Source organism: Jaculus jaculus, chromosome 12 (genome assembly GCF_020740685.1).
Source record: "Jaculus jaculus isolate mJacJac1 chromosome 12, mJacJac1.mat.Y.cur, whole genome shotgun sequence".
NCBI lineage: Eukaryota > Metazoa > Chordata > Mammalia > Rodentia > Dipodidae > Jaculus > Jaculus jaculus.
This window is the reverse complement of record NC_059113.1, coordinates 37,796,673-37,824,229: the sequence shown is the minus strand read 5'-3', so window position 1 is coordinate 37,824,229 and position 27,557 is coordinate 37,796,673. Positions and strand designations below refer to the sequence as shown.

General features: G+C 42.6%; 1 protein-coding gene across 10 annotated transcripts; it reads right to left on the bottom strand.

Annotated features, from left to right (window-relative positions):
* Positions 1-595: 595 nt before the first annotated feature.
* On the bottom strand, positions 596-25,186 carry Znf18 (zinc finger protein 18). 10 transcript variants are annotated; one of them, XM_045131013.1, is made up of 8 exons: positions 25,124-25,140; positions 24,630-24,700; positions 21,002-21,483; positions 19,506-19,695; positions 19,040-19,131; positions 10,028-10,112; positions 9,033-9,143; positions 596-1,813 (listed from the first exon to the last, which is right to left on the bottom strand). In XM_045131013.1, exons 3-8 carry the CDS (start codon positions 21,386-21,388, stop codon positions 1,026-1,028), a joined length of 1,653 nt encoding a protein of 550 aa, XP_044986948.1. In that variant the 5' UTR covers positions 21,389-21,483; positions 24,630-24,700; positions 25,124-25,140; the 3' UTR covers positions 596-1,025. The 10 variants fall into 10 exon arrangements, with proteins under 10 accessions (XP_044986948.1, XP_044986949.1, XP_044986953.1 ...); XM_045131014.1 differs by lacking the exon at positions 24,630-24,700 and having other exon boundaries at positions 25,124-25,186; XM_045131018.1 differs by lacking the exon at positions 24,630-24,700 and having other exon boundaries at positions 21,002-21,463; positions 25,124-25,138.
* Positions 25,187-27,557: the final 2,371 nt, after the last annotated feature.

Below are 27,557 nucleotides of genomic sequence, written 5' to 3'. Positions count from 1 at the left end.
GGCCAATGTCTTGCTGTGCCCTACTTCCTGATCCTCACTCAGAATGGGTCAATAAGACCACACAAAAGAACCATGGTTGTTGAAGATGCAAGTCTCACTATTTGAGAGCAAGAAATTTGAGGCATGTAACTTTTGAATATAAGGACAATTGGACAGCTTAGATATATTTGTGTTAAGAAACCTCCAAACAGTATTAAAAACTAGATCAATACAATCGATTTCTTGCTATCACCTACTGGCAAAACAAGGTAATAAAGTTAATTTCAAAACATAAAGCACTTTGGCAAAAACAATAGCCCAAAAAGGATGGCAAGAAAAAAAAAAAAGAGGAGATGCTTCAGGCATGTGATCAAATGGCAGGCAGACTCAGAAAAGGGATATCAAAGACAGATGTAATGAGACAAATGTGTGCCAAGCCCAGACCACACTGTCACAACCTGAGTATTAGGTTAGTACTTTCCAATTACTGCTTTTGTATATTACAAATTTGATAGGTTTCTATGGACTGATCTTGGGAGTCCAATCACCATGCAGGGTCCTATGAAAATAAAGAGCTAAGAGTAAAATGACAGTAAACATATCAGACACAATAAGATAGGAAATGACTAACATGAGTTTATTTCACATAAGGGATACTTTTAAGTTTTTGTCTGTATGACAAAGAACATATGAGCACTCAAAGGTCTTTCAGAATTCTTAGAACCCCAGTTCTAAAGAGCTAACTGAATATTCTTCCTGCAAGAAGTAAATGCAGCTACTCCAGTTAAACTGTCCCCAGACAGTACTTCTAAAGCCAGTATCTAAGTGGCATGTTTTTCCCAAGGGGACCAAAATAAGAAACAAGCCAAAACATAAACCACCCTGAAATCCAAACCAACAAACTTTCTGAGTCTAAAATCATGCCCAGCAGCTCTCGCTCTAAAGGGCACAGTGCATCCAGGAAGAGGAGGGGACGGTTTTAATGGACAGGAAAAAAGACACACTGTGGGCATACCTATGGGCAGGAACCAACAGGCTGGGTATGGCTAAGGGCCGGGCTTCTTTCCTAAGTGGGATCTCTGGTGTTTGTCCAGGCTGGAGCTCCAGCTGAAACTTTTGCCACAGTGGGTACATTTATAAGGTTTCTCACCTGTGTGAACCCTCTGATGTCTATTAAAGTTTGACCTCTGAATAAAGCTTTTCTCACAGATAGGACATTTATAAGGTTTCTCTCCTGTGTGGATTTTCTCATGGTGGCGCAATCCTGAAAAGTCACTAAAGCCTTTCCCACAGTAGTCACATTTACAGGGCTTCTCTCCTGTGTGAGTTCTCTGATGTTTCACAAAGTCTGAGCTCCGCAGAAAGGCTTTTTTGCAGACAGAGCACTGAAAGTATGTCTCTCCGGTGTGAGTTCTTTGGTGAAAAACAAGCTGTGAATTCCTATAGAAGGTTTTTCCACACTCCCTGCAGGTGGGCAGTTTCTGGGCCATGGGGGCTCTTGGCTGCCCTTTCTGAGAGGCCTCTCTCTTCTCATCAAGCCACAGGATGGACAGCTCTCCTGGAGGAAGACTGGGTACATGCTGACCTAGCTGTTTCCCAGAACTCCTTTCATGAGGCGAGAGCTGCACCCCTGTCCCCTCACCATGAAGGCTTTCCAGAGCCTCGGGGAGATTTTCTCCTTCTCCAAAGTGTCTTGGCTCGTCTGCACCGAAGAAGCCCCTCAAGGCAGTCTGCGAAGGTGCCTCGCCTGATGCTTGACAGGAGACATCCACAGGTTCCTGGTCCCTGTGATTTTCCAAGTTTAAGTTTTCTTTGTCATTCTCTTGTCTGTCCCCTGGAAGGAGAAAAGCATGAAATGAAATGCCTCAGTGAATGCTATGTCCATTCTCAAACTGATGTCAAAGATGAGGTCACCCAAAACTATTCTTTCTTCTTACCAAGGAAGTTTCAGTGAATAAGGAAGAAAACTGTCACCCAGTCTGTACTGGATTCAAGGCTATGTGTGATCAGCTCAGGAACTAAGCCTTTCTAAAAGGCACAGAAGGGCTTCTTGTAGGCTTCTCTGACCTCTCCCCACAAACATTTCTTAAGGGCCATAAAAAATAAGTATGTTATATGGAAGTAGTACTTTTTTATTGTTTATTTATTTGCAAGCAGAAACAGACAGAGGAGAGAGAAAATGAAACTGAGCACACCAGGGCCTATAGCCACTGCAAATGAACTCCAGACACATACACTACCTTGTGCATCTGGCTCTACAGGGGTACTGGGAAATAGACCCAGAATTTTTAGGCTTTGAAGGCAAGTACATTAACCACTGAGCCATCTCTCCAGCCCAAAGTAGTACTGTTTTAAATGGTTGGGTTTTTTTACCTGATTATATGTAAAAGATAAAGTAAAAAGTACTTGGAAGGAGAAAATAATATACACACAAAAAATAAATAAATAAGCAACCTGAATGGCACTACCCAGAGACATCTATGAGCATCCACTTCCTTCCAGCCTTTTTTACTTAACTGACACATGCCTGTATGTGCTATTTTCAAATATAACTCATCATCCTGAATACAGCTCTGTATTTGGCTATATAGCACTTATACTGGAAATAGTCTATTTAACATGGATTCTCTTATTCACAAGTAACCCAAAAAATCATGAAATTTATCAATGTGTCATTTAATATAGGCAGTGGATGTATGGCATAAAAATGAATCCTGAGATTGAGATGGAAGATGGTTCAGTGGATAAAGTGCTTGCCCTGCAATAGTGAGTACCTGAGTTCAGAACTCATATAAAGCAGAACCGCAAGAATTTATAAATCAGTAAGGCTGTGGTAAGAAGAAAAGCACAGACATAAGAACCTCCAGGAAGCTCAGGGCTGGCTAGCCCGATGAATATACCCTCTGCCTCAAACAAGGTAGAAGACATTCTCTGGACTCAACATGCATATCAGGTATGCATGCACGCAAGCAAAAGTGATTCTCTGGTTTGCCTGAATCCAGCAGGCACATGTGTTCACTATTTTTTGTGTCTCTGAGTGTATGTGTGAGTGTGTGGGGGGGGTGTTTGAAGCTGAAGTTTTGCTATCTTTCTTATATTGCCCAAGCTGGCCTTAAACTCCTAGACTTAAGTAACACTTGCTTCAGCCTTCCAAATAGCTGGGGCTACAAGTGTTTAATAACTTGACAAAACAGCTATATTTTTTTCCTCATAACTTGGGTTTTTTGATTATTTGATTATTAATAGTATATGTGGGACAAAGGAAATGGCTTAGTAGTTAAGGTGTTTGCCTGCAAAGCCTAAGAACTCTGGTTGGATTCCCCAGGACTCATGTAAGCCAGATGCACAAGAGGACGCATGCATCTAGAGTTGTTTACAGTGGCCAGAGGCCCTGGCATGCCTATTCTATCAGCCTCTTCCTCTCTCTCAAATAAATAAGTATATAGTATATGTGATAAAGATTTTATTTTGATTGTAAGCTTTACTTTCAACTTTTAAAATTACTTTATCTCCATATGCTAAAGAATTCATTTACTTCCAGGAATACTATCAGATGCTTGTCATCTGAGCACAGAAAGCTAAGGTAGAAGAATCACAAGTTTAAGGGCAACCTGGGCTATACAATGAGATATTGTCTAGAAGAAATAATAAAAGATAGGGAATGGGGAGCTGATGTGGTAGATAAAAAGCTTTCATTCAAGTCCAAATACCTAAGTTCAATCCTCAACCTTCATGGAAAAAGCCTGAAGCCAGCGTGCTTCATCATCTCAGCATGCTGACTGCAAGAAAGGAGGTGGAGACAGGATTTCTCAGAAGCTCCTGATAAGTACAGCGAAGGACACAAACAGAAAAGCAGCAAGAATCCAAACAGAGAAACCCTGCCTCAAAATGAGGTGGAAAGTCAAGGACAACCCAAAAGTTGTGTACATACTGGTACATGAGCTCATATTTACACACACACACACAAATAACTAATAACAAAAATTAAAACACAGTAATTTAAACTATGTATGGTAGCACATATTTATAATCCCAGCACTTGAGAAACAGAGGCAGGTGTATAGCCAAGAGGTCAAGACCAGACTGGACTACTAGTGAGTATGAGACCAGCAGGGCTACAAAGCAAGACCCTGCCTGTGTCAAAGAGCAAAAGAGAAGGGAACAGAAAGGCTGGTGGGAGGGAGGGACAGAGATAAGGAGAGAAGAAAAAGAATATGAAAGACAGACGTGGTGGTACAGGCCTGTAATGCCACCACTTGAGAAGGAGTGGTGGAGGAGGATTAGGACTTCTAGGTCACCTGAGCTACATATTGAGATTGAGGCCAAACAAGTTTACATGAAACAATTCTCAAAAAATAAAAAAAGAAAGATGGGTGGCTGGGTGAGAGGGTAAGAAGGAGAGAGAGAGGGAGAGAGGGAGGGGAGGGGGGGGAGGGGAGGAAGGACAGAGGTATAGGAGGCTGGGCTGAAGATATTTCTCAGCAGTTAAGGTGTTTGCTTTCAAGGCCTGATGACCAAGATTCAATTCTCTAGGACTCACATAAAGCCAGAGGTACAAAGTGGCACATACATTTGGAGTTCACTTGTAGCAGCAAGAGACCTTGGCATGCCTATCTTCATTCTTTCTCTTTCATTCATTCATTCATTCATTTACTCCCCTTATAAATAAATTTAAAAAAAAGCTTAAAAAACAGAGAGACTGTTTACTTCTTTCATATATTCATGTGCCTAATTATCTGCCAGACATCTAGGCATCTTAGAGAAGTAGAATTAAACCTGTGAATTCTCAAAGTATGGAACATCTTCCACTCAAAGGGTAAAAGTACCGTCTTTATAGAAGCCTTTATGTAAATAACATCTTAAAGAGCCAAGTAATGGCCATTGTGATGATGTTATAATGAACACAGGATTTGTTTAAGAATTATACTGTAGAGTCAATAAATATTTGCCTCTAGAAAAAAAAAAGTTCTACTGTACAGCCAGGCATGGTGGGGCATGCCTTTAATCCCAGCACTCGGGAGACAGCGGTAGGAAGATCTCTGTGAGTCCAAGGCCACCCTGAGACTACATAGTGAAATCTAGGTCAGCCTGGGCTAGAGTGAAACCCTACCTTGAAAAACAAAACAAAACGAAAAGAATAGTATTGTAGAAATCTATGTGCTGTATCGTGTTTTTACTACAATAAATATGTGATCGATCATCAATTCTCTTTATATGTTTTTGCCCACTTTCTGAACAATACCTTAAAAGAGTTCCACTGTAAGATTCTTAACACCAACTAGCAATCTAATTTCCAGAACAACACTGCATCCTCTGGTATGCAAAAGTAAACACAGGGGTTTGAGTGAATAATTTCCTTAAGTATTGAAGGCTTTTGCAATATATGCTATAAAGACCAATGAAAAATGTTTCTTCATTATTCTAAATTTATTCTTAAGGTTATAAAAGAAAAATTTTCACATTTATTAGCTATTCTTCATATTCCAAGATTCCTGTCCAATTTTTACTCAGAGCCATTTTTTCTCATAAACTTGCTCTAATTTTTTCCTATATTAAGAAAAATAAGAGTATCATTCATCTGTCGTGTTCATGAAAATAGGTTTTCATTAATTTAATTGCACTAAGTTTCATTAGAGCAATTTTATATATAGAAATTATTGGGTTTTTTTTTTACTTATAAAAAATACTTAACTATTAATCTTTTCCTTAGAGACATTTATCATTTCTACACTTAGAAAAAGGCGGGCTGGAGAGATGGCTTAGTGGTTAAGTGCTTGCCTGTGAAGCCTAAGGATCTCGGTTTGAGGCTCAATTCCCCAGGACCCATGTTAGCCAGATGCACAAGGGGGGGGGCACGTGTCTGGAGTTCGTTTGCAGTGGCTGGAGGCCCTGACACACCCATTCTCACTCTCTATCTGCCTCTTTCTCTGTCTGTCACTCTCAAATAAATAAATAAAAGTAAAAAAAAAAAAGAAAGAAAAAGGCTTCCCATCTACACATAATATAGACATCTGTTCATTTTCTTCATATTATTTGCATATATCTTTTTCTAAAAAGAAGCTTCCCCCCCCACCAAGTCCTGTGCACTGAGGAACAGCTCATGTCCATGAATCCGTTTTGTTTCCTCCTTCATCATGCTTTATCTTATATAGACCAGCATGTTTTCCTAGGCTTCTTAATGTGTTCCATTGATTTGTTCATCATGTTTTATAATATAATTAAAAAAAAATTTTTTTGGTTTTGCTCTAGCTCAGGCTGACCTGGAATTCACTATGTAGTCTCATGCTGGCCTCGAACTCACAGCAGTCCTCCAACCTCTGCCTCCCAAGTGCTGGGATTAAAGGCATGTGTCACCACGCCCAGCTGAATATTTTATCCACGAGTATAAAACAGATCCTTAATAAAGACCTTAAATCCATGAAACATTCTTCTTTCAAACTTTTTTATTATTCTTACCTGCTGCAAAGCAACTACTTTATCACTTTACCTAGCAATTTCTTCAATCCCTTGGCATTCTGATTAGAAGTATGATTATACTGACCCCTGATGACCTGCTTCTGCTATAAACTGTCAATTTCCTCAGTGGTCAAAGGAAATAGTGAACCCAGTCTCTCCTGCAATCTCTGCCCTTGGTCTGACTGTGTGTCTGGTAATCTGGCCAGCCACTGAGTTGTTCCCACTGGTTCCTTTCCATCTTGTTCCTTTGGTTTGCACTCAGTCCAGTCTCTGCTCCACACTCCTAGAACTAACAATGACTTCCCAAAGGCTCCTCTCCTCCGAGTGTCACTCACGTTAGCACCAAATTAACCTTCCCCATCTTCTTTCCACACATCCTTTCCTTCCATTGTATTTATTGAGCCATCAAAGCAGGCTGGCGTTGTAAATGCTCTATGGTTTAGTTCAAAGGAGGCTTTAGTGGGGTCAAGTCAGCAGGAGGAATGAAGAAAAAAAAAACAGAATAAGTTTGGATATAATGAGTTGAAGATAAATAATAAAATCAAATAAAATCCTACTGCCACAAGGTGGATAATTTCTACGCCTTTTACTCAATTTTGCTATGAACCTAAAACTGCTCTGAAAATAAGTCTATCAGGAAAAGTCCTACTAATTGAACATGAAATGCAGTTTGAAAACTATTGCCCCAAAGGAATACTTGTGAAATAGTATAATAATAAATATATTGCTTAAAATTAAAATCATGGGGGTTCAGGGATGGCTTAGTGGTTAAGGTGTTTGCCTGCAAAGCCAAAGGACCCAGGTTCTATTCCGCAGTACCCACGTTAGCCAGATGCACAAGGGGATGCTCCTGTCTAGAGTTCATTTGCAGTGGCTAAAGGCCCAAGCACACCCATTATCTTTCTCTTTCTCCCTCTTTCTCTATCAAACAAATAAATAAAAATATAAAAAATTAATATCACGCTGGGCATGGTAGCACACACCTTTAGTTCCAGCCTTTGGGAGACTGAAGTAGGAGAATCGCTATGAGTTGTAGTTCACAAAGTGAGTTACAGGTCAGCCTGGGCTAGCTAGAGTGAGACCTTCCTCAATAAAAACAAACAAGAATATTAAAATAATGACTGGGGTATAGCTCTGTCATAGAGCATATGCTTAGCATATGTAAGACTATGGGCTTGACCACCAACACCACAAAATAATAATAAAGTAAAATAAGTCATGTTTCACTTATTGCTCGTTATCTGAAATATATTAGCAAAAGAACATGATTAGACCTATAGGGGAGAAAGGATACTCTGGCACAAAATCCTACCCATGATTCTTTTCTTCCTCAAAGGATCAGAGGATTTATGTGTGTAAAAAGAGCTCACACATGTGCACATGTTTGTATATGGGTAGACAGTTAACTAATTTTTATATACTGCCATGTTTAGAAAAACCATAGAGGGCCAAGGGTGATTGCTATTTTAAAACACAATAAATTCTTTTTCCCTAGCCTTAAAAAAAATAATGGGATTTATAAGAAGCATTGCTTGATACTGCTTTTTTTTTTTTTAACTTGAAAGTGACAGAGAAAGAGGCAGAGATAGAGAGAGAGAGAATGGGCACGCCAGGGCCTACAGCCACTGCGAACAAACTCCAAATGCATGCGCCCCCTTGTGCACCTGGCTAACATGAGTACTGGGGAATCGAGCCTCAAACTGGGGTCCTTAGGCTTCACATGCAAGTACTTAACCACTAAGCCATCTCTCCAGCACTTGATACTGCTTTTTAATGAAAGTTGGGTGCAAAGATATTAAAACCTATTGGGCAGCTAGGAGATGGCTCAGCAGTCAAGGTGCTTACCTGCAAAACCTAATGACCTGGGTTCAATTCTCCAATACCCATGTAATGCAAGGTGCACAAAGTGGAACATGTACCTGGAATTCAACTGCAGTGGCTACAGGCCCTGTTGCACATTTTCACACTCACTCTCTCTCCTTACAAATATTTTAAAAATATTTTTCTGTTTGCTTATTTGTTTTATTCAGAATGGTAATTACTATTCATTATAACCAGAGTAAACAAAGTCTAGCCCAGCATGGTGGCACACATTTTTAACCCCAACACATGGGAAGCTGAGGTACAAGGATGGCTGTGAATTCGAGCCTGGGGCTAGAGTGAGTTCTAGGTCAGCCTGGACTAGAATGAACCCTAGCTTGAAAAGAAAAAAAGAAAAAAACTAGTTTCTATTAACCTTCTTGCTACTATTGATAGCGAAAGTTGTTATAGTCTCTTTTTTAAAGGAATTATAGTTGCACCTATACTGGACTCATTCTATGTGAATCTTAATTCTTTCTGAGAAAGAAAGCTATCAAAATAGATAAGCCTGAACACAGAAGATCCAATGTGTGATCTTCCTTTCATGGTAAATAAATAAATATGTCAAATGTGTAAGCCCTATAGTCAAAAACAAGGAAACTCAATTTTTCTATTCAAGTCAGACTTAGCAGTCATGGTAATCAATGTAATAAAGACCACAGTCCCAATAGTTCCCCCACCTCATCCCATTTAATTCAAGGTCAGAAATGTCTAAAGACCACTGAAAAACCACTAACCCAGAGAGATGAGTCGTGGAATTTTTTCACGGGAATGAAGGTGCAATCCTGCCAGCTCGTCCCCATACTCCTCTGAATTAGTCAGATCAAGTTTGGAGTTGGAAGTGCCTGCTAATGAGAGATAAGTTTGTGGGTCTGGATGAATGGGGAAGTCTGGAAGCTCAAACTGTGTCTTTCAAAGGAGAACTCTATACATGAAGCCACCCAGAAAAACTCACCTGAGAATAGTGTATGGAGCTTATGACACACCAGGACTCACAAAATGACTAGGAAACATTGTGAATGTCGCAAAGACAATCTGAACAAATGACAAGAACGGCCTTTGGGCCACATGCAGTCTGGTACAAGAATCATGACAGGAACCACACCAGTGATCCTTCTGAAGCAGTCCAATTTAATAATAAAGAACATGGACTCAAAGCCAGCCATAACTGAGTCCATCTTAGCTAAAGGCATGGAACAGTAAGCACATCCTTGATCTAAGACTTGCTTTTATATTAAAAGGGAAATACAATCACCTACCTCATAAATTAAAGGCATTACTATATGTAACACCTTACAACAGTTCCTGGCAAACAGAATACTTCCAATATGAGGGTGTTTGTACTATAAGTGCTTTCCCTGAGTCACTCTAGTTCCCAACAGTAGCTCCAGTGATTTACTGCACTTACAAAACTTGAAGTTGAATAGATATTTATAGGATGCATAGACAATGTCTAACAAGGAACTGGGAAGTTGGCTCAGCAGTTAAAATTGCTTGTTTGCAAAGCCTGCTGTCTCAGGTTTAATTCCCAAGCCACCTATATAAGCCAGATGCAAAAAGCAGTACAAACATCTGGCATTTGTTTGCAGTGGCATAAGGCCCTTGTGTGTCCATATGTCCCCTCCACCCCTCAGACAAATAAATATATAAATACAAATTTTAAAACAAAGAAAATGCCTAACAGTTTTTCCATCTTTCCAGCTCCTTCTATCAAGCTTACTCATGCCCTCACCTCCTGAAACCATTTTCCCATAGGTCTCCAGCATGAGATCCCAGTATTGCTCTTTTTGAGTGGAATCTAGGTGTCTCCACTGCTCCTGGAAAAAAAAAAAAAAACAAAAGATAACAAAGTCACTCCAATGAAGGTGTTTGAACCAGCTGACAGGAAAACTGAGAAGGAAAGAGTGCCATATGATCCTGACTACCAGCAGATCTAAAAACTTCAAGGAGCGTAAGTTGAGGAATAAAGAGGCTCAAAGGGGAAAGGGCTAGCCATACACTAGTACTTCTTGGCCTGGTCAGAAAACATTCAGGGTGTAAGATCTGCATTTTTTAAAAGTGAAGATGTTGTTCTGTTTTCAACTCTTTCAAGTGCTATAGTATAGATCTTAGCAGGAACCTGACATTCCCACTATTCAATTAAAATCTAGACATTCCAAAAAAAATTAACAAAGGAATGTGTGAGAAAAGCAATGTAAATAAGAAAAAGGTGGGAAGAACCAACAATGAACTCCACACACTCTATGCCTTACTCTGAAACCCAGGCTAGTGATGGCTGCAGCCAACACACCTGAAGTCCCTCAATACTTCTGCATAAAACACTTGACATTAGATTGGTTTTACTCCCAAAGGAAGTTTGGATGTGAATGTCCCCCACAGCCTCATGTGTCCATAATTAAGCCTCATATTCAATCCTCAGCTGGTGGAGCCTAAACTGAAGTTTCAATCTGCCACCCAGAAACTGATATTAGAAACATTAGAGTGATTAGCAGCCCTTTCTTTGGAGTTAGCTATATTGGATTTCAAGTCCCAGCCTCATCACTTTCTAGCTGTGTGACCTTGAGCACACCTTAACCTTCTGAAGGCTCAGTCCTTACCTAATGCCAATGCAGAACTTCAAAAACTATTGGGAGGTTTAAGGAAGCAAGACACGTATCACTCTTTTCATACTACACTATACTTTCAGTCACAGCTTTCATCATTTTAAAGATTTATTTTCATTTATTTATTTATTTATTAGAGACACAGAGAGAGAATGGGCGTGCCAGGGCCTCTAGCCACTACAAAGGAACTCCAGACGCATGTGCCACCATGTGCATCTGGCTTACATGAGACCTGGAGAATTGAACCTGGGTCCTTAGGCTTCACAGGCATGTGCCTTAACCGCTAAGCCATCTCTCCAGCCCAGCTCTCATCTTTTTATTAAATAATTATGTATGCAAGTCTTTAAGTATATTGGCATATGCACATAAATATTTGTTGCCTCCTGTAGCACTAAACTCAAAGGGGAAATGGGCTCTGTCATACTCTACTATGTTTTCCCTATCCCCATAGACCCTTGCTGTGACATAGTACAGACTGAAAACCCTGGGCAGGTAAGTCCTTAGTAGATGTGATATGAGTTACTGCTGAGTCCTGTGTATTTTCTCAGACTCACTTCAAGGCTTTGCAGACAGAGTAGAGATTCTATGCCCTTTCAGTGACCCCCAAGTTCACAGTCATGCATGGATAGGCTACTGGGAGTGGAAATAAGGAGGAGTTGTGAAGTCACAGGAAGTCAGAAATCTCTCAGGATGAGACACCCAAAAGTTAGCGTAGGGCTGGAGAGATGGCTTAGCGGTTAAGTGCTTGCCTGTGAAGCCTCAGGACCCCGGTTCAAGGCTCAATTCCCCAAGACCCACGTTAGCCAGATGCACAAGGGGGCACATGCGTATGGACTTCATCTGCAGTGGCTGGAGGCCCTGGTGCCCCATTCTCTCTCTCTATCTGCCTCTTTTTCTCTATCTGTCGCTCTCAAATAAATAAATAAATAAATAAACAAAAAAATTCTTTTTTTAAAGTTAGCATACCCTAAACCAGAGAGAAGAAATGGAGGATTTTTTTTTAAGTTGTAGATGTGTGGTGTCAGGAAGCTCAAAAATGTTCTTACTGTACATTTTTAACATGAAATTCAATGTAAATAACTTAAAAGTGTGAATTGCTAGGAGCTCATTCTGTTAATGTTCTATAAGAGAGGCTACTTTAACCACCTCCTGAAAATAGCCAGCCTAACACTGCTGAGAACAGGAGTCTTTGGTCTTCATGATCAGAACTCAGCTGCACTTCTAAGCTCATAGAAAAAGGAAACTATGGCAAGCACAGTAACATCTGACTGAAGGTCTGCTTTACTGTCTATTCTGGGGACATCATAACAATTACTACTGAGAACAGTACAAGGAAAAAACAACAACACAAGGCATGCCTAAAACCTCAAGGGTAACAATCAGCTGATTCAAAGACCAAAAACTGCTTAAGTTGCTCCAGGACCTTCTGTACACTTTAACTCTACCTGAAGGCCACACACTAGAAAACTGCCAAGACACTGAAGTGTGAAGTTACCCCCCAGTAGAGACTCAAAACACTAGCAGTTGTCTTTCCTTTTGAAAAACCCTAACTTTGGCTGGGCATGGTGGTGCACACCTATAATCCCAGCACTAGGGAGGCAGAGGTAGGAAGATCACTGTGAGTTCAAGGCCACCCTGAGACTCCATAGTGAATTTCAGGTCAGCCTGGGCTAGAGTGAAACCCTACTGTGAAAAAAAAAAAAAAAAAAACAAACCCTAACTATGGGCTGGAGGGCTGCCTTATCAGTTAAGGTACTTGCCTGAAAAGCCTAAAGAACTGAGGTTCAACTCTCTAGGTCCCATATAAGCCAGCTGCACATGGTAACACATGCGTCTGGAGTTCATTTACAGTGGCTAGAGGCCCTGGTGTACCCATTCTCATTCTCTCTCCCTCTCTCTTTCCCCTCCCTCTCTGTCTCTGGTAAATAAAAAAAATAAATAAATTTTAAAGTTTTTTTTTTTTTTAAACCTAACTTCTAGGGGCTAGAGAGATGGCTCAGTGGTTGCACTTGCTTGCAAAACCTGCCTGCCTGGGTTCAATTCCTACATAAGCCAGATGCAAAAAGTTGCACAGGAGTCTGGTGTTTGTTTACAGCAGCACAAGGCCCTGGCATGGGCATACAACCACACACACTGTGAAAGCCAATTAATTAAAAAAAAAAAATTTCCCCACAATGCATGACCCACAATCCCCATGGGGATAACCAGCATTCCCAATGAGAAGGGTCCCTTCAGAGGGGACGACAGGGATAAAGGTAAGGATAGAACCAACATGTGCTGTTTACACACTGATTATGTCCTTAACTAATTAAAAAAATGAGAAAAAAAAAAAAACTTTAAGGAGGGAGGGGACTGGGGAAATCCCTCAGTGGCTAAAAGCACTGGCCTTTTAAGCATGGGGGCCTCTCAGGCCAGAGACCCCCAAAGATGACAACTCAGAACTAACATGAAAAGCTGGGCATAGTCATGGACTTTTGTAACCCCAATCAACTTGTGGGGGAGCAGAGACCAGATGCTGAAGAATCTCTGGGGCTAACAGCAGCTCTGGGTTGAGGCAAAGACCCCAACTCAAGAAAAGAAATACACAGATGGGTGATGAGAGGACACTGAACGGTCTCCTCTAGCCTCCCTTTGCATGTGCGTAAGGCATGCACATCTGCACATACATGTATACATGATGCATCACACACATACACGTACAAAAAAAACTTCCTGTACAGGACAAGAGCAAGATGTAATGAGGGGAAATCTACTTCTATGTGGAAACAGCACCATCTTGTGGATTTATGAGTTATCACTCTTGCACAAGTAATATATGGATCTTCTGTGTGGTAATACCTCTTCAACATTCTGGCACTACTAAATTCCATACTCATGGAGGAGACTGGAGTTAATGCTATGAAGGACTCTTTTCAATATCAAAGTATGTCTGAGGCAAATAATTGTTTTGGGGGTTGGGGACATTGGGGTTGGATAGGGATGACTTGTTTGCTTCAGCAGTTAGCAATGAGCAACAGCTACATATAGATACATGTATAAGTACCAATATAGTTGCCAGTAACAAATTGGTGCACACAGCATATTGATATTTTATTTTTGATTTGAGTTGTTTGTTTTTGGAGACACGGCTTTGCTATGCAGCCCTGACTAGCCTCAAGCTCATAATCCTATTGCTTTAGCCTCTCAAGTGTTGGGAATCATAGCATGAGCCACCACACCATACTGTATTCAAAGTTACTCAGGACAGTCAATGTTAAGTGGCTTTGCACTCTACTGGTTAAAATACATAAACCAGCCAAGAATGGTGGCTCAGCCTATGATCCCAGCATGAGGAAGCTAGACTAAGAGGATCACTGTGAATTCAAAGCCAGCCTGGGCTATACAGTGAGCTCCAGTTTAGAGTGAAACCTGCCCCATCCCGTTTGTGTGTGTGTGTGCGCGTGTGTGCGCGCGCTACCCAATTATGCATGCCTACCATAGAGATTTTCTTAAATATTGGAGAAATAATAAGTGTCCACGCCAGATTGAAATATTTCATAGACTAAAATGCCAGCATCCAGCTCTTCTTTCTTCGGTTTGGTTTGTGATCTGGTACTAGAGAGTGAACCTAGGGCCTTTCACATGCTATGCTCATACTCATCACTGAATTGTATCCCAACATTATCAGTCTTTTAAACCAAGCAACTTCCTGTTTAACAACTTCGTTTCTGGAAGCAAAAAGGGTCCCCTTGAGTCATCCATAAAGATCTATGCTTCCTCTGCTACCTCCTGAACCTTTTTCCCACAAACCAAATTACAACACTGATACTGGACATCCTAAATCTCTGACCCTTGGGACCTGAACCTTAGGCCCTGGCCTGAACACAGCAACAGGGCCTGTGACTGCCTTCTCTGCCAGCTTCACTCCACCTTCCACGGCTAGTCCCAACAGGAGTTTCCTCAAAGTCTTAGATGTTTTAGTTAAATGTTTGGGGTCCTGAACAATCTTTTATCAAGCATAACTTTTATGAGTCACAAGATAAATGTGCCCCAGAGACTTTGTTTACAGTCAAAATAGAGTAACAGACACTGAATGTGCCTTTCTGCAATAAAAACCAAAAATGGGACAAGACACTTGGAACAAATGGTTTGCATGCACAGCACATTATGCTGAGCAAAACAAGATGCCTGAGAGTGAGGAAGCAAGCCAAGCCCTACAGGTGTCCACAGGAGAGGATCGGGCCTAGAGAGCGGACCCGGGTAGCAGCACAGGAAAAGGGATCAACTGGCAGCTGAGCCAAGTGACCCCCACCCTGAGCTTGGGCCACAGTAGTTACAGCTCACAGAACAGAAAACCAGAGTGAGCTGTACAAAGAGAGCTTCAGAGCTGCAGAAGGATCCACCTCAAGGTCAAGGCAAAACTATTCAAAAGATCACACAATGATTGAAATTGTCCTAAGTCCACCAGAGAGAGTGGGAACCCTGATACATTAAGAGACATTAGGCAGAACACTCAGGCCTGGGTCACAGGCTTCTCTGGTACTGTACAGAAGACCCCCAACGTGCACTTTCACGTTCCCAGGTTGCAGGTACCCACGGTCAAATGTAATCAGAAAATATTAAATGGAACTTTTCAGAAGTAAAGCATACATGTTGTACATTATTCTTTTGGGGATTTTTGTTTTGTTTTTATATGAGGTCTTCCTGCATAGCCTAGACTGGCCTGCAACTCACTCTGTAGCCCTGACTAGCCTCCAACTTATGATCCCTCTACTTCGACCTCACAAGTCCTAGGATTACAGATGTGTCACCACACCCAGCAGCTGGGTATCATTCTGAGTAGCATGCTGAAACCTTGCACAGGCTGTGAGTCATCACTTGATCTGGCACATCTCTCCTGCATATGCTCCTTGTCACTCAATAGCCATCTCACCAAGCCACAGTAGCCTTATCACGATGCTAGTGTTCAAGGGACCCTTAACTAGTAAGTAAATGTCTCAAAGTGCAAGAGTGGATATGCCTAAGAAGTTTCCTAGTTAAACATGAAAATGTTCTCTACATATAAGAAAGACAAACATACACTGGAATGCCTAAGGTCTATAATAAGAACAAGTCTACTAGCCATGAACTCGTCAAGTAGGAAAAAGGAGTTTATGCTAGTTTTGCTCTTATAACACAGTGGATTATGGTGCTTGGTCATCCACCGCACATCATTTCAGTTCACAGGCCTATGTCACCTGACAGCATCACAAAAAGGGTACGTAAAGTACAATAAGATATCTTAACACAGAGAGAAACCACATCCACATAACTTTCATTACAATCTAGTGTTGTAATTCTTTTTACTATATTATTAGTCATTATTGTTAATCCTTAATCATATGGCCAGGAAAAAATATCACTATATATAGACCACTAGAGGTCTGGAAATATATAGGCCCAATGTCTGGGGAAGCTCTGTCCAAATAATTGTATCACAAAGCAAAGCACAAGAACACTTACAATAATATAAATATGTTGCATTTACCTTCTCACTGCCAACCAAAAGCACCCAACCCAAAAGCAACTGATGGGAGGAAAGTTTTGTTTTGTTTTGAATTTCAGGTTATAGTCTTGAGGGGAAGTTCCATGATGCTAGGGAAAACCATGGCAGGAGCACAGACTGGACATCACCTCTGACATAGCAGGTAGAAAACAGTAGTAGGAGAGTAAGCCAAATTCTGGCAAGAAGGCGCTGGCTGTAATTCCTCAAAGACTGCCCCCCAGAGACACACCTCCTCCAGCAAGGCTCTACCTCCCAAACTGCCATCAGCTGAGGACCAAGAATTTAGAACACATGACTTTACTAGGGGCATATGATTCAAGCCACATACTGCCTCTGGCACCCCAAAACTCTCATGACCACCCATGATACAAAATGCAATGCGTTCAATCCAAATTTAAAAGTAAAAGTAGCTTTTATCAATCCCAACACTGTTCAAACATCCCCATAATCCAAGGTCTCTTAACTGTGAGCCTGTAAAACCAAAATCATATAATGGCACAGAGTAAGTACTGACAACTGCAAAAGAGGGTACTGGCCATAGCAAGGAAAGAGTGAATGAATGCAAGATCTAAAACCAACAGGGCAAACATTAAATCCTGAATTTCTATGTTTGACATCTGTAACTAGTGATGCAGCCTCTGGATTACCAACTCCATCCTTCCAGCTGGGCTGCCCACAACCTGGGGGAAACTCCATCCTGAGCCATGAGTTCTCCCTGGTAGCCACCCTGGTGTCTTTAAAAAGTCCTAGGGTCTCCACTACACCCCATGGTTCATCCTCATGGTTCCATCAGGACTCTACACAGGGACTCAAACAACTCTGCCTCACACTGTTGGGTGGCCATTTCCAAAAAACATTCCATATTGCAAATCCAAGATTCTCTCTATCCTGCATTTGTTATACTCCCAATAGTACCAGGTGGGCTACCAACTTTGTTAATCCAGTAGAGAATAAAACCAACTTTGAAGAGCAGGAAAACCCCTTTCATAATCTGGCCCCTCCTTTCAAGAGTCAGCATTCTTCCTGCTGTCCCAATGCAAAACAGCTGACCCAGTTTCAATGGTAGTAATCTCTCAAATAACTGCATCTGAATAGGTGCTGTCACCAACCAGAAACTTTCATTTCTTTCTGTATTATATTCATCTGCTCAGACCAGTCCATTTCTACTCTATACAATCCTGCACATGTTCTGAAGACATGGAAAGAATGTAATAAGCTTCTCCAACTGCCTCTAGCCAAGTCCATACAAAGTTCTTTCTTCCTCTCATAAACCAAACCTCACAGTCCACAGTTCTTACTGCATTCAGGTCTTTCTACTCTGACAAGAATGATTCCTCAAACTCTGCTTACCACATGGCAAGTCATCTCTTAAGCTTAAGTTTCAAATCCTTCTACATTCCTCCCAATCAGTTCCAAAAGGCTAAAAGACATAGTCAGGTTTCTAGTGGCAATGAACCTACTCCATTGGTACCAATTTTCTGTTGTTTTCACTTCTTGTTGCTGGGATACAGTACCTGACCAAAATCAAGTGATGGAAGGAAAGTTTTTTTATTTGTTTTTGGCTTATAGTCTAGAAAGAATACTCTGTGATAGCAGGGGAAGCCATGGCATGAGCACAGGCTTGGACATCACCCCTCCCATAGCAGGTAAAAAACAACAGCAAGAGAGTGAGACAAGTTCTGGCAAGGGAGGAACTAACTGCCCCAAAGCCTGGCCCCAGTGACACACCTCCAGCAAAACACCACCTTTCAACTTGCCATCAGCTAGGGACAAAGTACTCAAAACATAGTTTATGGGGAACATGAGATTCAAAACACCACAAAATAACCAGCACACTGCTGAGTACACAGGCTAGGGACAGAGGGGATATCCAGCCCTTAATGCCATTCTTCACAAAAATACACTAAACAGTGAGACTCTATTAAAAGACATAGATAAAATAATGCAATATATGCCAAAAAAGGAAAATAAGTTATTGTACAAGATTCTATTTTTATATATAATTCTGGAAAATACAAAATAATGTGTGGTGACAGAAGGTAATCAGTAGTTGACTCAGAATGATTGGAGGACAAAAAGTAGCAGGAGAGAGAGAAATTCAAAAGGTAAAAGAAAACTTTTGAGTATGATAGATATGTTATCTTAATTATGGTCATGGTTTTAGGACTGCATATGTATGTCAAAGTTCACCATACTGTACCTTCTAAGTATGTATAGCCTTATCAACCATATTCCATAGATTCACCTCTCACATATTAGGAATAACCATTCCAAACTTCAAACTGACTCCTATGTGATTAGCTTTACTAGGAAATGAAAGTCTTTTCTTAGCATAAACTGTAAGAAATAAAAAGAAAAGAGACTGCCATGTTTGACCAAACACAAGATTTCGCTCTACCCAAAGGGCAGATTCCATTCGTCAATAGGACAGTGAGGAAACATTCTGATTGGAGAGAAGTATGAAGACTCAGGGCTCATTCTACATACATCAGATTCGTTGTTCAGCTGTGCCTCCCTCTCTACTCCCTTCTGAGCCTGTGTCCCCATCAATCCTCCTGATCACTGATACTCACTCAAAACTTGCTTCAGGATAAAAGAGGCAGAGTACCCAACTCACCTGAGGTGCTGCTGGGAGAAGTGTTGTTCCAAAATCCTGGTCTCCCATGATCCTTTCCTCCGGTTGAGCAGGAAGCTGGGAACCAGCCAGAGCTGCAGTGAGAATAGGTTTTCAGAATCCAGACATTTCCCTTACTCACTACTCCTCAGAGGGCAAGCATAAAATTCTTCACAAATTAGAACTATTTGTTGTACCAACCAAATTCCAACTCAATCCAAACTTCCAAAGAGTCTCACCCATGTTTCTTTCACCTCCCTACAAAGAACCAAAACCCAAATGGTCTGCCATAGTTACAAAATAGTCTAGAATAGACCTTGAACCCCTAAGAGTGGTTCCTGCAGATCTACCCAGTTCCAGACTTCCCAGGGTCACATTTCTGTGTCAGCTTGTACTTAGCCCTGCGAAACACAATCCCCAAATTTCTCTTACAGAACACCACACATCACTGTGAGTAACTGCCCCTCACCCAGTTCTGGTTCCATGTCTGATTCCTCTTTCACATGGTGGCTCAGCAGCTCCCGGGGCCCTACAGGTGAACTCTGATATGGCAGCTCTTGAGGCTTCATTTCTGGGTGGGGTTCCACTTCACCCCCTTGGCAGCTTGAAGAGTCTCTCGTCTCTGATAACATTTCCTGTCCTAGAACTTGGGTGCTGATCTAGACATGAGACAGTACAAATTACTGAAGGATGCTCAGTCCAGAGTTCTGAAAGATAATGTAACTAGCCTTCTATAACAGACCCCAAGACAAGACAGCCTTAATGGCCACAGACACTGGTAAAATGCAAAAGACACCAAAAGCCATGCTCTGAACTAGGCCTGACAGACCTTCAAATCATGCTATTCCTACTAGACAACAATTAAAACTCAGGCCTTTAAGTAAGTCAAATATTCTAGAGGTAGAATGGGCTAGAGACTTCTAATCTTTAATACTCCAAGGGCTGAAAAGTATTAAGAATCAGAGGTAAGGGGAAACTCAGATGTGATATAAGAAACACTGCTCTCTGTCCTTGGTTCCTGGTACAGAGCTCCTTTACATTTCCTGATAGGAAAGAAGTCTTCTGTTACTCAAAATGAAGACTTTCACCTAGATGAAACCCTGTGCTAATAGACTAACTCTTAGTGGCCCCTGGATGGGAGCTGATTGCCAAAGAAGCAGCAAGGTTAAATGTTGAGCCCCATCCTACCCCCAGCTGTGGAGGAAGGAGAAACACCAGAAATGTTCAGCAATGGCAAATGATTTAATCAATCATGCCAAAATAATGAAACTCCAAAAAGATACCTAAATGATGGGGTTTTGAGAGAAGTCCCTGGTGAACTCACTGAGGTTTTGGTGGTACACTGGGAGAGGGCATGGAAGCATCCCACATGTCTCTTCCACTTGGCTACTAGTGAAGTGCATTCTTTATAATAAAGTGGAACAGTAACTAAAACACTTTCCTGAGCTCCATAAGTTCTCGGACAGTGAAGTCCAACCTTTTGACAGTGAGTCATGACACTGTCATCTACAAAGTTCACATGAAAGGACCACATAATGGAGTTACCAAAAAAAAAAACTCATAACGATTTCAGTAAGTTTATGATTGTGGGCCACATTCCCAGCTATTCTCAGCTTTATACAGCCTAATGAGGCCATGGGCTATAGGCTGACCATGCCCAGATGAATCTGAGGAGGGGATTGTGGAGACACCTAATTTATAGCCAGATGTCAAGATATGTGGTTCATGGATTTTTGTGACATCTAAAGTAAAGAGGAGATTTATGGAACTAGGCCCTACACTAACCTCACAGTGTCAAAACTGAACTTAACTGCTGCACACATGCTTTGTTTTGGAGAATCAGAAAACTGGATGTTGGTTTGGAAATCCCACATACTCAGAGCCATAAGTGGTATCAGACAAAGACAACACATTTTAAAAGCCACAGAGGCAGTTGTGTCTTCATAGACAAGACTCTCTGCTTACCCACTGCCACAGTCTCTGGGGATCTCCCTTCAAACTCTCCACGAGGGTCACTGCCTCTTCTCCACTGCCTGGACACTGTTTCCGCACCCACATCTGGATCTCCCCAGGGAGGATGGTCAGAAACTGCTCAAGCATGAGGATCTCCAGGATCTGTTCCTTGGTGTGAACCTCTGGCCTTAGCCACTGAAAACAGAGCTTCCGGAGCTGCCTCAGGGTCTCTTGCGGACCAGAGGTCACCTGGTAGCGAAACTGTCGGAAAAGCTGGCGTGCAGTCTCTGGGCTGGAGAGCTCCACTTCGGGGACAGTATCTGGTCCAGAAAACAGGGAGTCTTCAACCTTGGCCAGCGAGGGCAGCAGGCCCAGGGCCTGCCCCAGGTCAACAGGCATTGTCTAGCTTCACAGGTTCTTCTAGCGGAAGTGCTTCCAGGACGAAACTCTCTCAGAACCGTCTTCAGAGGGATGCTAAGGAATGAAATCCAGTGCTGTACAGAAGAGAATATGCATGTTCAGGAAGACCAAACAAATATGCCCTTCCTAAGGAGCCCTGAAGTCTTTTGAAACTGCTCAATGTGTAAACTATTCTGTTTTGAAAGAGTAAAATTTGAAGCTCTGAAGGAAATCATTGACACTGTATCTAAACAGTCACCATCAACCAGCCCATTTTATAATACTCTCCCTTGGTCTTCAAATATCCAGACCACATAGCAAGATGAAATATACCATATAGGTAAACATGGTACACAGCTGCAATCCTAGAACTTAGAAGGCTAAGGCAAGATGATGGTGAGTATGTACTGAAAAAGAGAAATTCACTATATGAAGACACTGTCACTATGGGCTTCACGTAAACAAAGCACTTATGTATCTCCGCACCTATACATCTACAGGCTGAAAAATAAAGCTAAACAAAAATATCAATGCCCTCAGAATACAGGCTAATGCTGGAAGGATCATATGTTTGCATAACAAGCGAATCTGTTTCCTCTGCCATGAGCTCCTGTCATGACGTACTGTGTTACCACAGGCCCAGAGAAACCACGGAATCAAAACCTGTTACACCATAGGCCAAAATAAGCTTCTCCTCCTTATAAATTGCTTATCTTGGGATTATAGTAAGTCTAAGTGTACAATACGTACGTTTATGGTGCAATGTGATGTGATGTGTTGTATACACATGTGTGCATTTGTATATGTGTACCCTCCACACATGTGTGTTTGGAGGCAAAGGAGAACCTTAATTGTCTTTCTGAATATGTCCTTTGAGACAAGGTCTCTCCCTTAACCAGGAGCTGGGGTCAATCAGTGAGCACCCTACCCTCTGGGCTTACAGATGTGTGTGGCCTTGCCCAGCACAGTTTCTGATGGTCACTGGCCCAAGCAAACCCCATGCTTAAGTGACAAGGACTCTTACCTCCTGAGCTATCTCCTCAGCCCTACTCCACCTTTTTAAAATCTGATTCCTGGGGCTGGAGAGATGGCTTAGCAATCAAGGCACTTGCCTGCAAAGCCAAAGGACCCAGGTTCAGTTCCCCAGAATCCACATAAGCCAGATCCAGATGCATCTGGAGTTCATTTGCAGTGGCTAGAGTGCCTGGCGAACCCATTTCCTTCCTTTCTCTTCCTCCCCCCCCCCCCCCACACACACACAGCATGGAGACTGAGGCAAGAAAACAAAAGTTTGAGACAAGTCTGGGCTACATATTGAGATCGTGGCTCAAAAGAGATGACAGAAGGGAGAGTGAGGGAGGAGGACAAAAAGTGTAACATTTCAAAACCAAACTGGGAGAGGAAGACAGCAAAACTTTTCAAGGGTCCAAAATATGAAAGAGATAAAAACAACCCAAAGGCAATGTTTCTCATATGGAACTCACTAAATTTATGGAGTTTTTTTAAAGAGCTTATATAGTTCATTCATATACTGTGTGCCACAAAAGTCACACTAACATGACAATATAGGAACAGATATTTCTTTGGGGAATTCCGTATCTCACCTTAGAGGACTACAAGACTGCGGAAAACACGTAAGACAAGTGTTTTCAGACACTCCACAAGGCAGGAAAGAATGCAGTCACTGAGAAGAGAAATTCGTGAGTAAGCACCATGATCACCTGGCTAGCTGTTTGAAGTCAATGTCCCAGCCACAACAGGAAGCTGAAGTTAAATGAAGCACAATGGTCTCACCAAGCTGAGTAGACAGAACTGGGAGATGTTACAGTGGCTAGGATATGAAGATCAAAACAGGGAGGGCTCTGGAGATGGGGACAGGCATCTACATGGAGTGTTGCCTGTAAGGCCTTGGATAAACTTGGGATGAACCAAGATAAAAATGCAAGGTCTAACAAGGAGCAGCTGTGACAATGTTAAGAGCAAACCAGAGATGCAAAAGGTGGATCAATGGGAGACATGGAGTCTTTAATATTCCAGATAGAAAGAAGCCCTCTGAATACCCTGGGCATCCTGAGCATGAGGAATGCTACCTGTCTTGAGGAAAGAGCCCGAACTACAGGAAGGCTCACCTTTATGCTCTAGCAAGACCTGAGACCAACCCAACCCAAGCCACAGCTAAGCCCTTGTCCAGTGGGTGGGCTTTACCAGCTGACAAAGCTGAAGGACATCTTGGACTCTCTAAAAATCTGCTCTACTGAAGCATAAAATGAAGCCTACACAAACTGAAGGCAACCACCTGCTAAAATAAACCATCAACATTCCTCCAAGGAAAATCCTCAGTCCTTACCATCTCTAACGTCATCCACACTATATAGAATGCAATCTACACTGATTAGATATAAAACGAAACATCCAAATGTGACCAAGGTCATGGGGGGGGGGAGGTTAGTAGCCCACAGAAACCAACTAAAGATGGTTGAAGGACTTAAGGAAAACTAGTAAACTATTTATTTTAAAACTTATTAAAGAACACTAGAGCTGGCAACTGCAATATATGTCAAAATCACAATTTGTGGGAATTAGTAATAATCCACACAGTCAAGACATGACAAAAGAAAATTAAAAGTATTTTATACAGAATGGTAATGAAACCTGAGAATATCAGACTTTGTGAAAAGCATCTGTGCCACTGCTCAAAGAAGTGTCCATTTTGGATGAAAATGTGTACAAAAGTCCTTCACTTAAATTTGACTCCTGGGTTTTAAACAGATAGCAAGATTTCAGATAGCAAAATACTGACCAGTAAACTTATTCAAACTTAGCTGGTTCCTGAGTTAATTTAGATAACAACTAGAAAAAGTTATATTTTGGGGGAAATTACATCTTCTACAGTTAATCTGATGCTGGTACTTTATGCCATGAAAAAGGCAAGAAAAATGTCCAGTGATTCAAAATTAAATAACTCTACAGAAGGCTTAAGGGCTTTTATATACTAATGCCTTCATGAGGATCTAAAACGATAGCTATCAGAAAATGTGTACTTGTTATACCAACTAAAATTTGAACAAATTGGAATTAGTTTTTAAATGCGTATGTAGGTAAGCATTCTTAACGATATATACACAAGCGACTCAGTCACACAGTCAAGGAGCCGCTTATCAGCTCCCTACTGGGCTCTGTCCATGTTAGGTCTAATCTCCGCAGTCATCCTGCAAGGTGCTGAAGTTGGTATATGAGGTACCTCTGAGGCTTACAGGCGGCAGCCGGATTCAAACCCATGAAGCTCTGGAGCCTGCGGTTCGGGGAGGAGACCTGTCAACATTCGGGACATCAGTGGAGTGTCACCACCGGCCGGGAGATGGAGGACGGCTACCGGCCTTTCCTTTCCAGGGCGCTGCTGACCCCGAGCTGCGCCCTGGCCTCCTACAACAGTACCCGGACGAGACCCCCAAGCGTCATCGCACCCTGGGGAAAGGCAGGCGGAAGCGCCCACCTTTCTTCCCGCGGAGACCCGGCCGCGCCGCGCCCCGCCCCGCGCAGGGCGCCCCCGCACGCCGCCGACGCCACGCACGGCGGCCGCCCCTCCCCCGCGCTCGCCCGTCGCCCGCCAGCGCTCCCGGCGCAAGGGCGCGCGCGACCGCGGCTCCCACCGCCGGCCGAGGGGCGCGCGCGCCGGCGACTCCAGGCCCGACCCGGGGCGGCCACAGGCCCGGCCCGCCCAGCCCCCGCGCTCACCTCGGCCCGCGGCGCCTGCTCGAGCGCACTTCCGGGAGCTGGTCGGCTGCGCGCGCCTCAGGCGGCCGAGAGCGACGCGCGGGGCGGGGCCGGGGGCGGGGCCGGAACTGAGGCCGGCGCTCCCATTGGTCGGCAGCGCGCTCGTCCTGCGCCATCTGTCCCGCCCCCCTCCGCCGCGGCAGCCAGCCCTCGGCCCCGAGCCCAGGCCGCCAGCTGTTACCTCAGTCTTCCATTGAAGGCTCAGCCCCGCATCCTTTCTGCCCTCTCACCAGGTTTCCAAGTTCCCAGCCTGGCCCTCTTTCCAAGGCGGTCATCTTGGGACACTAAGCTGTAGTAACAGAAGCATCATGTCCGCATCTGGGAAGTTCAATCTCGAGGGACCGACGGAGAGCCAGCGAAAGAGCCATCCTAGCCGAGCGTGGTGGCGCAGCCCTTTAATCCGAGCACTCGGGAGACAGAGGTAGGAGGATCGCCATGAGTTCGAGGCCACCCTGAGAATACGTAGTGAATTCAAGGTCAGCCTGAGCTACAGTGAGACCCTACCTCAAAAACAAAAAAAAGAGACGTCCTGTTTGTTTAGAGAAGTGTGCTGTTCTCATTGTCCCAGGTTTCGAAGATCTGATCTGAAGACATCTTTGGCGAAATACAGCGGGAGGCTAGGGGACAGGATGTCCTCACGTCTCTGAAACTGAAAAGAGGACTCCGCATGTTCTCCAAGTCCCTGTTACTAAAAGCATCACAATTCATCAATAAAATATAAGCATCCATTAGTCAAAACGTCAACAAAGAAATCGTGGTGAAAAGCTGGCAGCTTAACCTAGGTGGAGGCATCTAACGTTGACTTGTATGACAAGCCTACCTCAGAGCATCTAAGTGTTAGCAGGCACCGCAAATCATTTTCAGTACCAGGGTGCTTTGCTTCTAGGAAAGCTGAGTTGAGCTCGTTTCGCTAAACATGTTAGGTTTTAGCTGACCAGCATCCAAGTGCTATTAGACTAATGAAAAGAACCTTCAATGGGACAACACACCTCTGAGAATCTGGTGGGCGTTCTAAGACTTCCCAAGGAAGATGCATAGACACATCTATACACATTTTCTTCTGAAATTCGGGGAGCTAATAACCCTGACATCCATTCTTGGAATCCACAAACCTCATATTGAGAACTGTAATAGGGTGCCACGCTTGGTAATTGAGTGATTTCTGTATTAAATTGGCAACTGGGAAAAGGCATAACGTTTGCAACAGACTGGAGAGCCAAAAAATATTTTTAAAATGGAGAAACATCTAACTCAGTCGAAGAAATTATGGGAGGGTATCATCTATTTTCATTTACTTAATAAATATAAGTCAACTCTTCTGTGTCCAGCACAATTCTACTAGCTAGGTATAAATCAGTGAACTTAACGTGACAAGTCCTGGCATTTACATTTTCTAAAAGAAGTTGGATAGTAAATAAATGCAGAAGACTTAGCATATTGAGTATGATAAGTATGGAGAAAATTAAGTTAGTGTAGGGAGGACAGATTGTGTGAGAAATGGAGCACAACTGATATAGGATGGTCAGGGAAGGGCTAACAGAACAACCTTTAACTCAGACCTCAAGTTAAGGCATAATACTTGTGTATAGTTGTGGAAGTTTTCCAAGCAGAGGAAATAACAAATGTCAGAAGTACTGAGACAATGAGTGAAAATGAGAAAACATATGAGGACTGAGCCCTGGCCCTGAGCCACACCTGCAAGTGGAGGCAGGGGACTCCGGAGAATTTAACAAGGGAAAAGGGGGAGTGCTGCTCAATAAGAGTGCTTGCCTAGGTGCAAGGAATTCAGGTTCATTAGTACTGAACCTAGCAGACCCAGTTGGGTCATGTGTTGAGCAGATGTAGGTCATAGAGGAGATGCTCTGGAGGAGGAAGGACGTGCATGCTACGGGGCAGATACATGAGTTCCCTACATTTTCATGTGCTCTCAGAATACTGAGACAGACTGAAATTGACATGTGCTGTGTTCAGTGAGTTTATGAATTTTATTAGCTAGTTTTAACTAAACCCTAACAAAATGCACACATTAGGAATCTCATTCTGAGAATAAGTGTACACCAGTAAACAAGAAAATGGCACCACTACACTTCTAGCTTGTGCCCTTTAAAAAAACAAAAATGTTAGCTGGGTGTGGTGGCTCATGCCTTTAATCCCAGCACTTGGGAGGCAGAGGTTTGGAGGATTGCTGTGAGTTCGAGGCCACCCTGAGACTCCATAGTGAATTCCAGGTGAGCCTGGGCTAGAGTGAGACCCTACCTCGAAAAACCAAAACATTCATAAAAATGTTTGTTTATTTGACAAAGATAAAGAAGCAAATAGAGAGAGGATGGGCACTCCGTGGCCTCTAGCCATTGTCAATGAATTTAAGACACATGTGCCAGCCACCTTGTACATC

Bases quoted from the DNA above. Each gene is read 5' to 3' on its own strand.
- Znf18 (XM_045131014.1), bottom strand. From the start codon at position 21,388: ATGCCTGTTGACCTGGGGCAGGCCCTGGGCCTGCTGCCCTCGCTGGCC. The intron at 10,113-19,039 runs GTGAGTTGGGTA...TTTTTTTTCCAG, and splicing joins TTCTCCCAGCAGCACCTCAG to GAGCAGTGGAGACACCTAGA. The intron at 9,144-10,027 runs GTGAGGGCATGA...ATCTCTCATTAG, and splicing joins TGGGAAAATGGTTTCAGGAG to CAGGCACTTCCAACTCCAAA.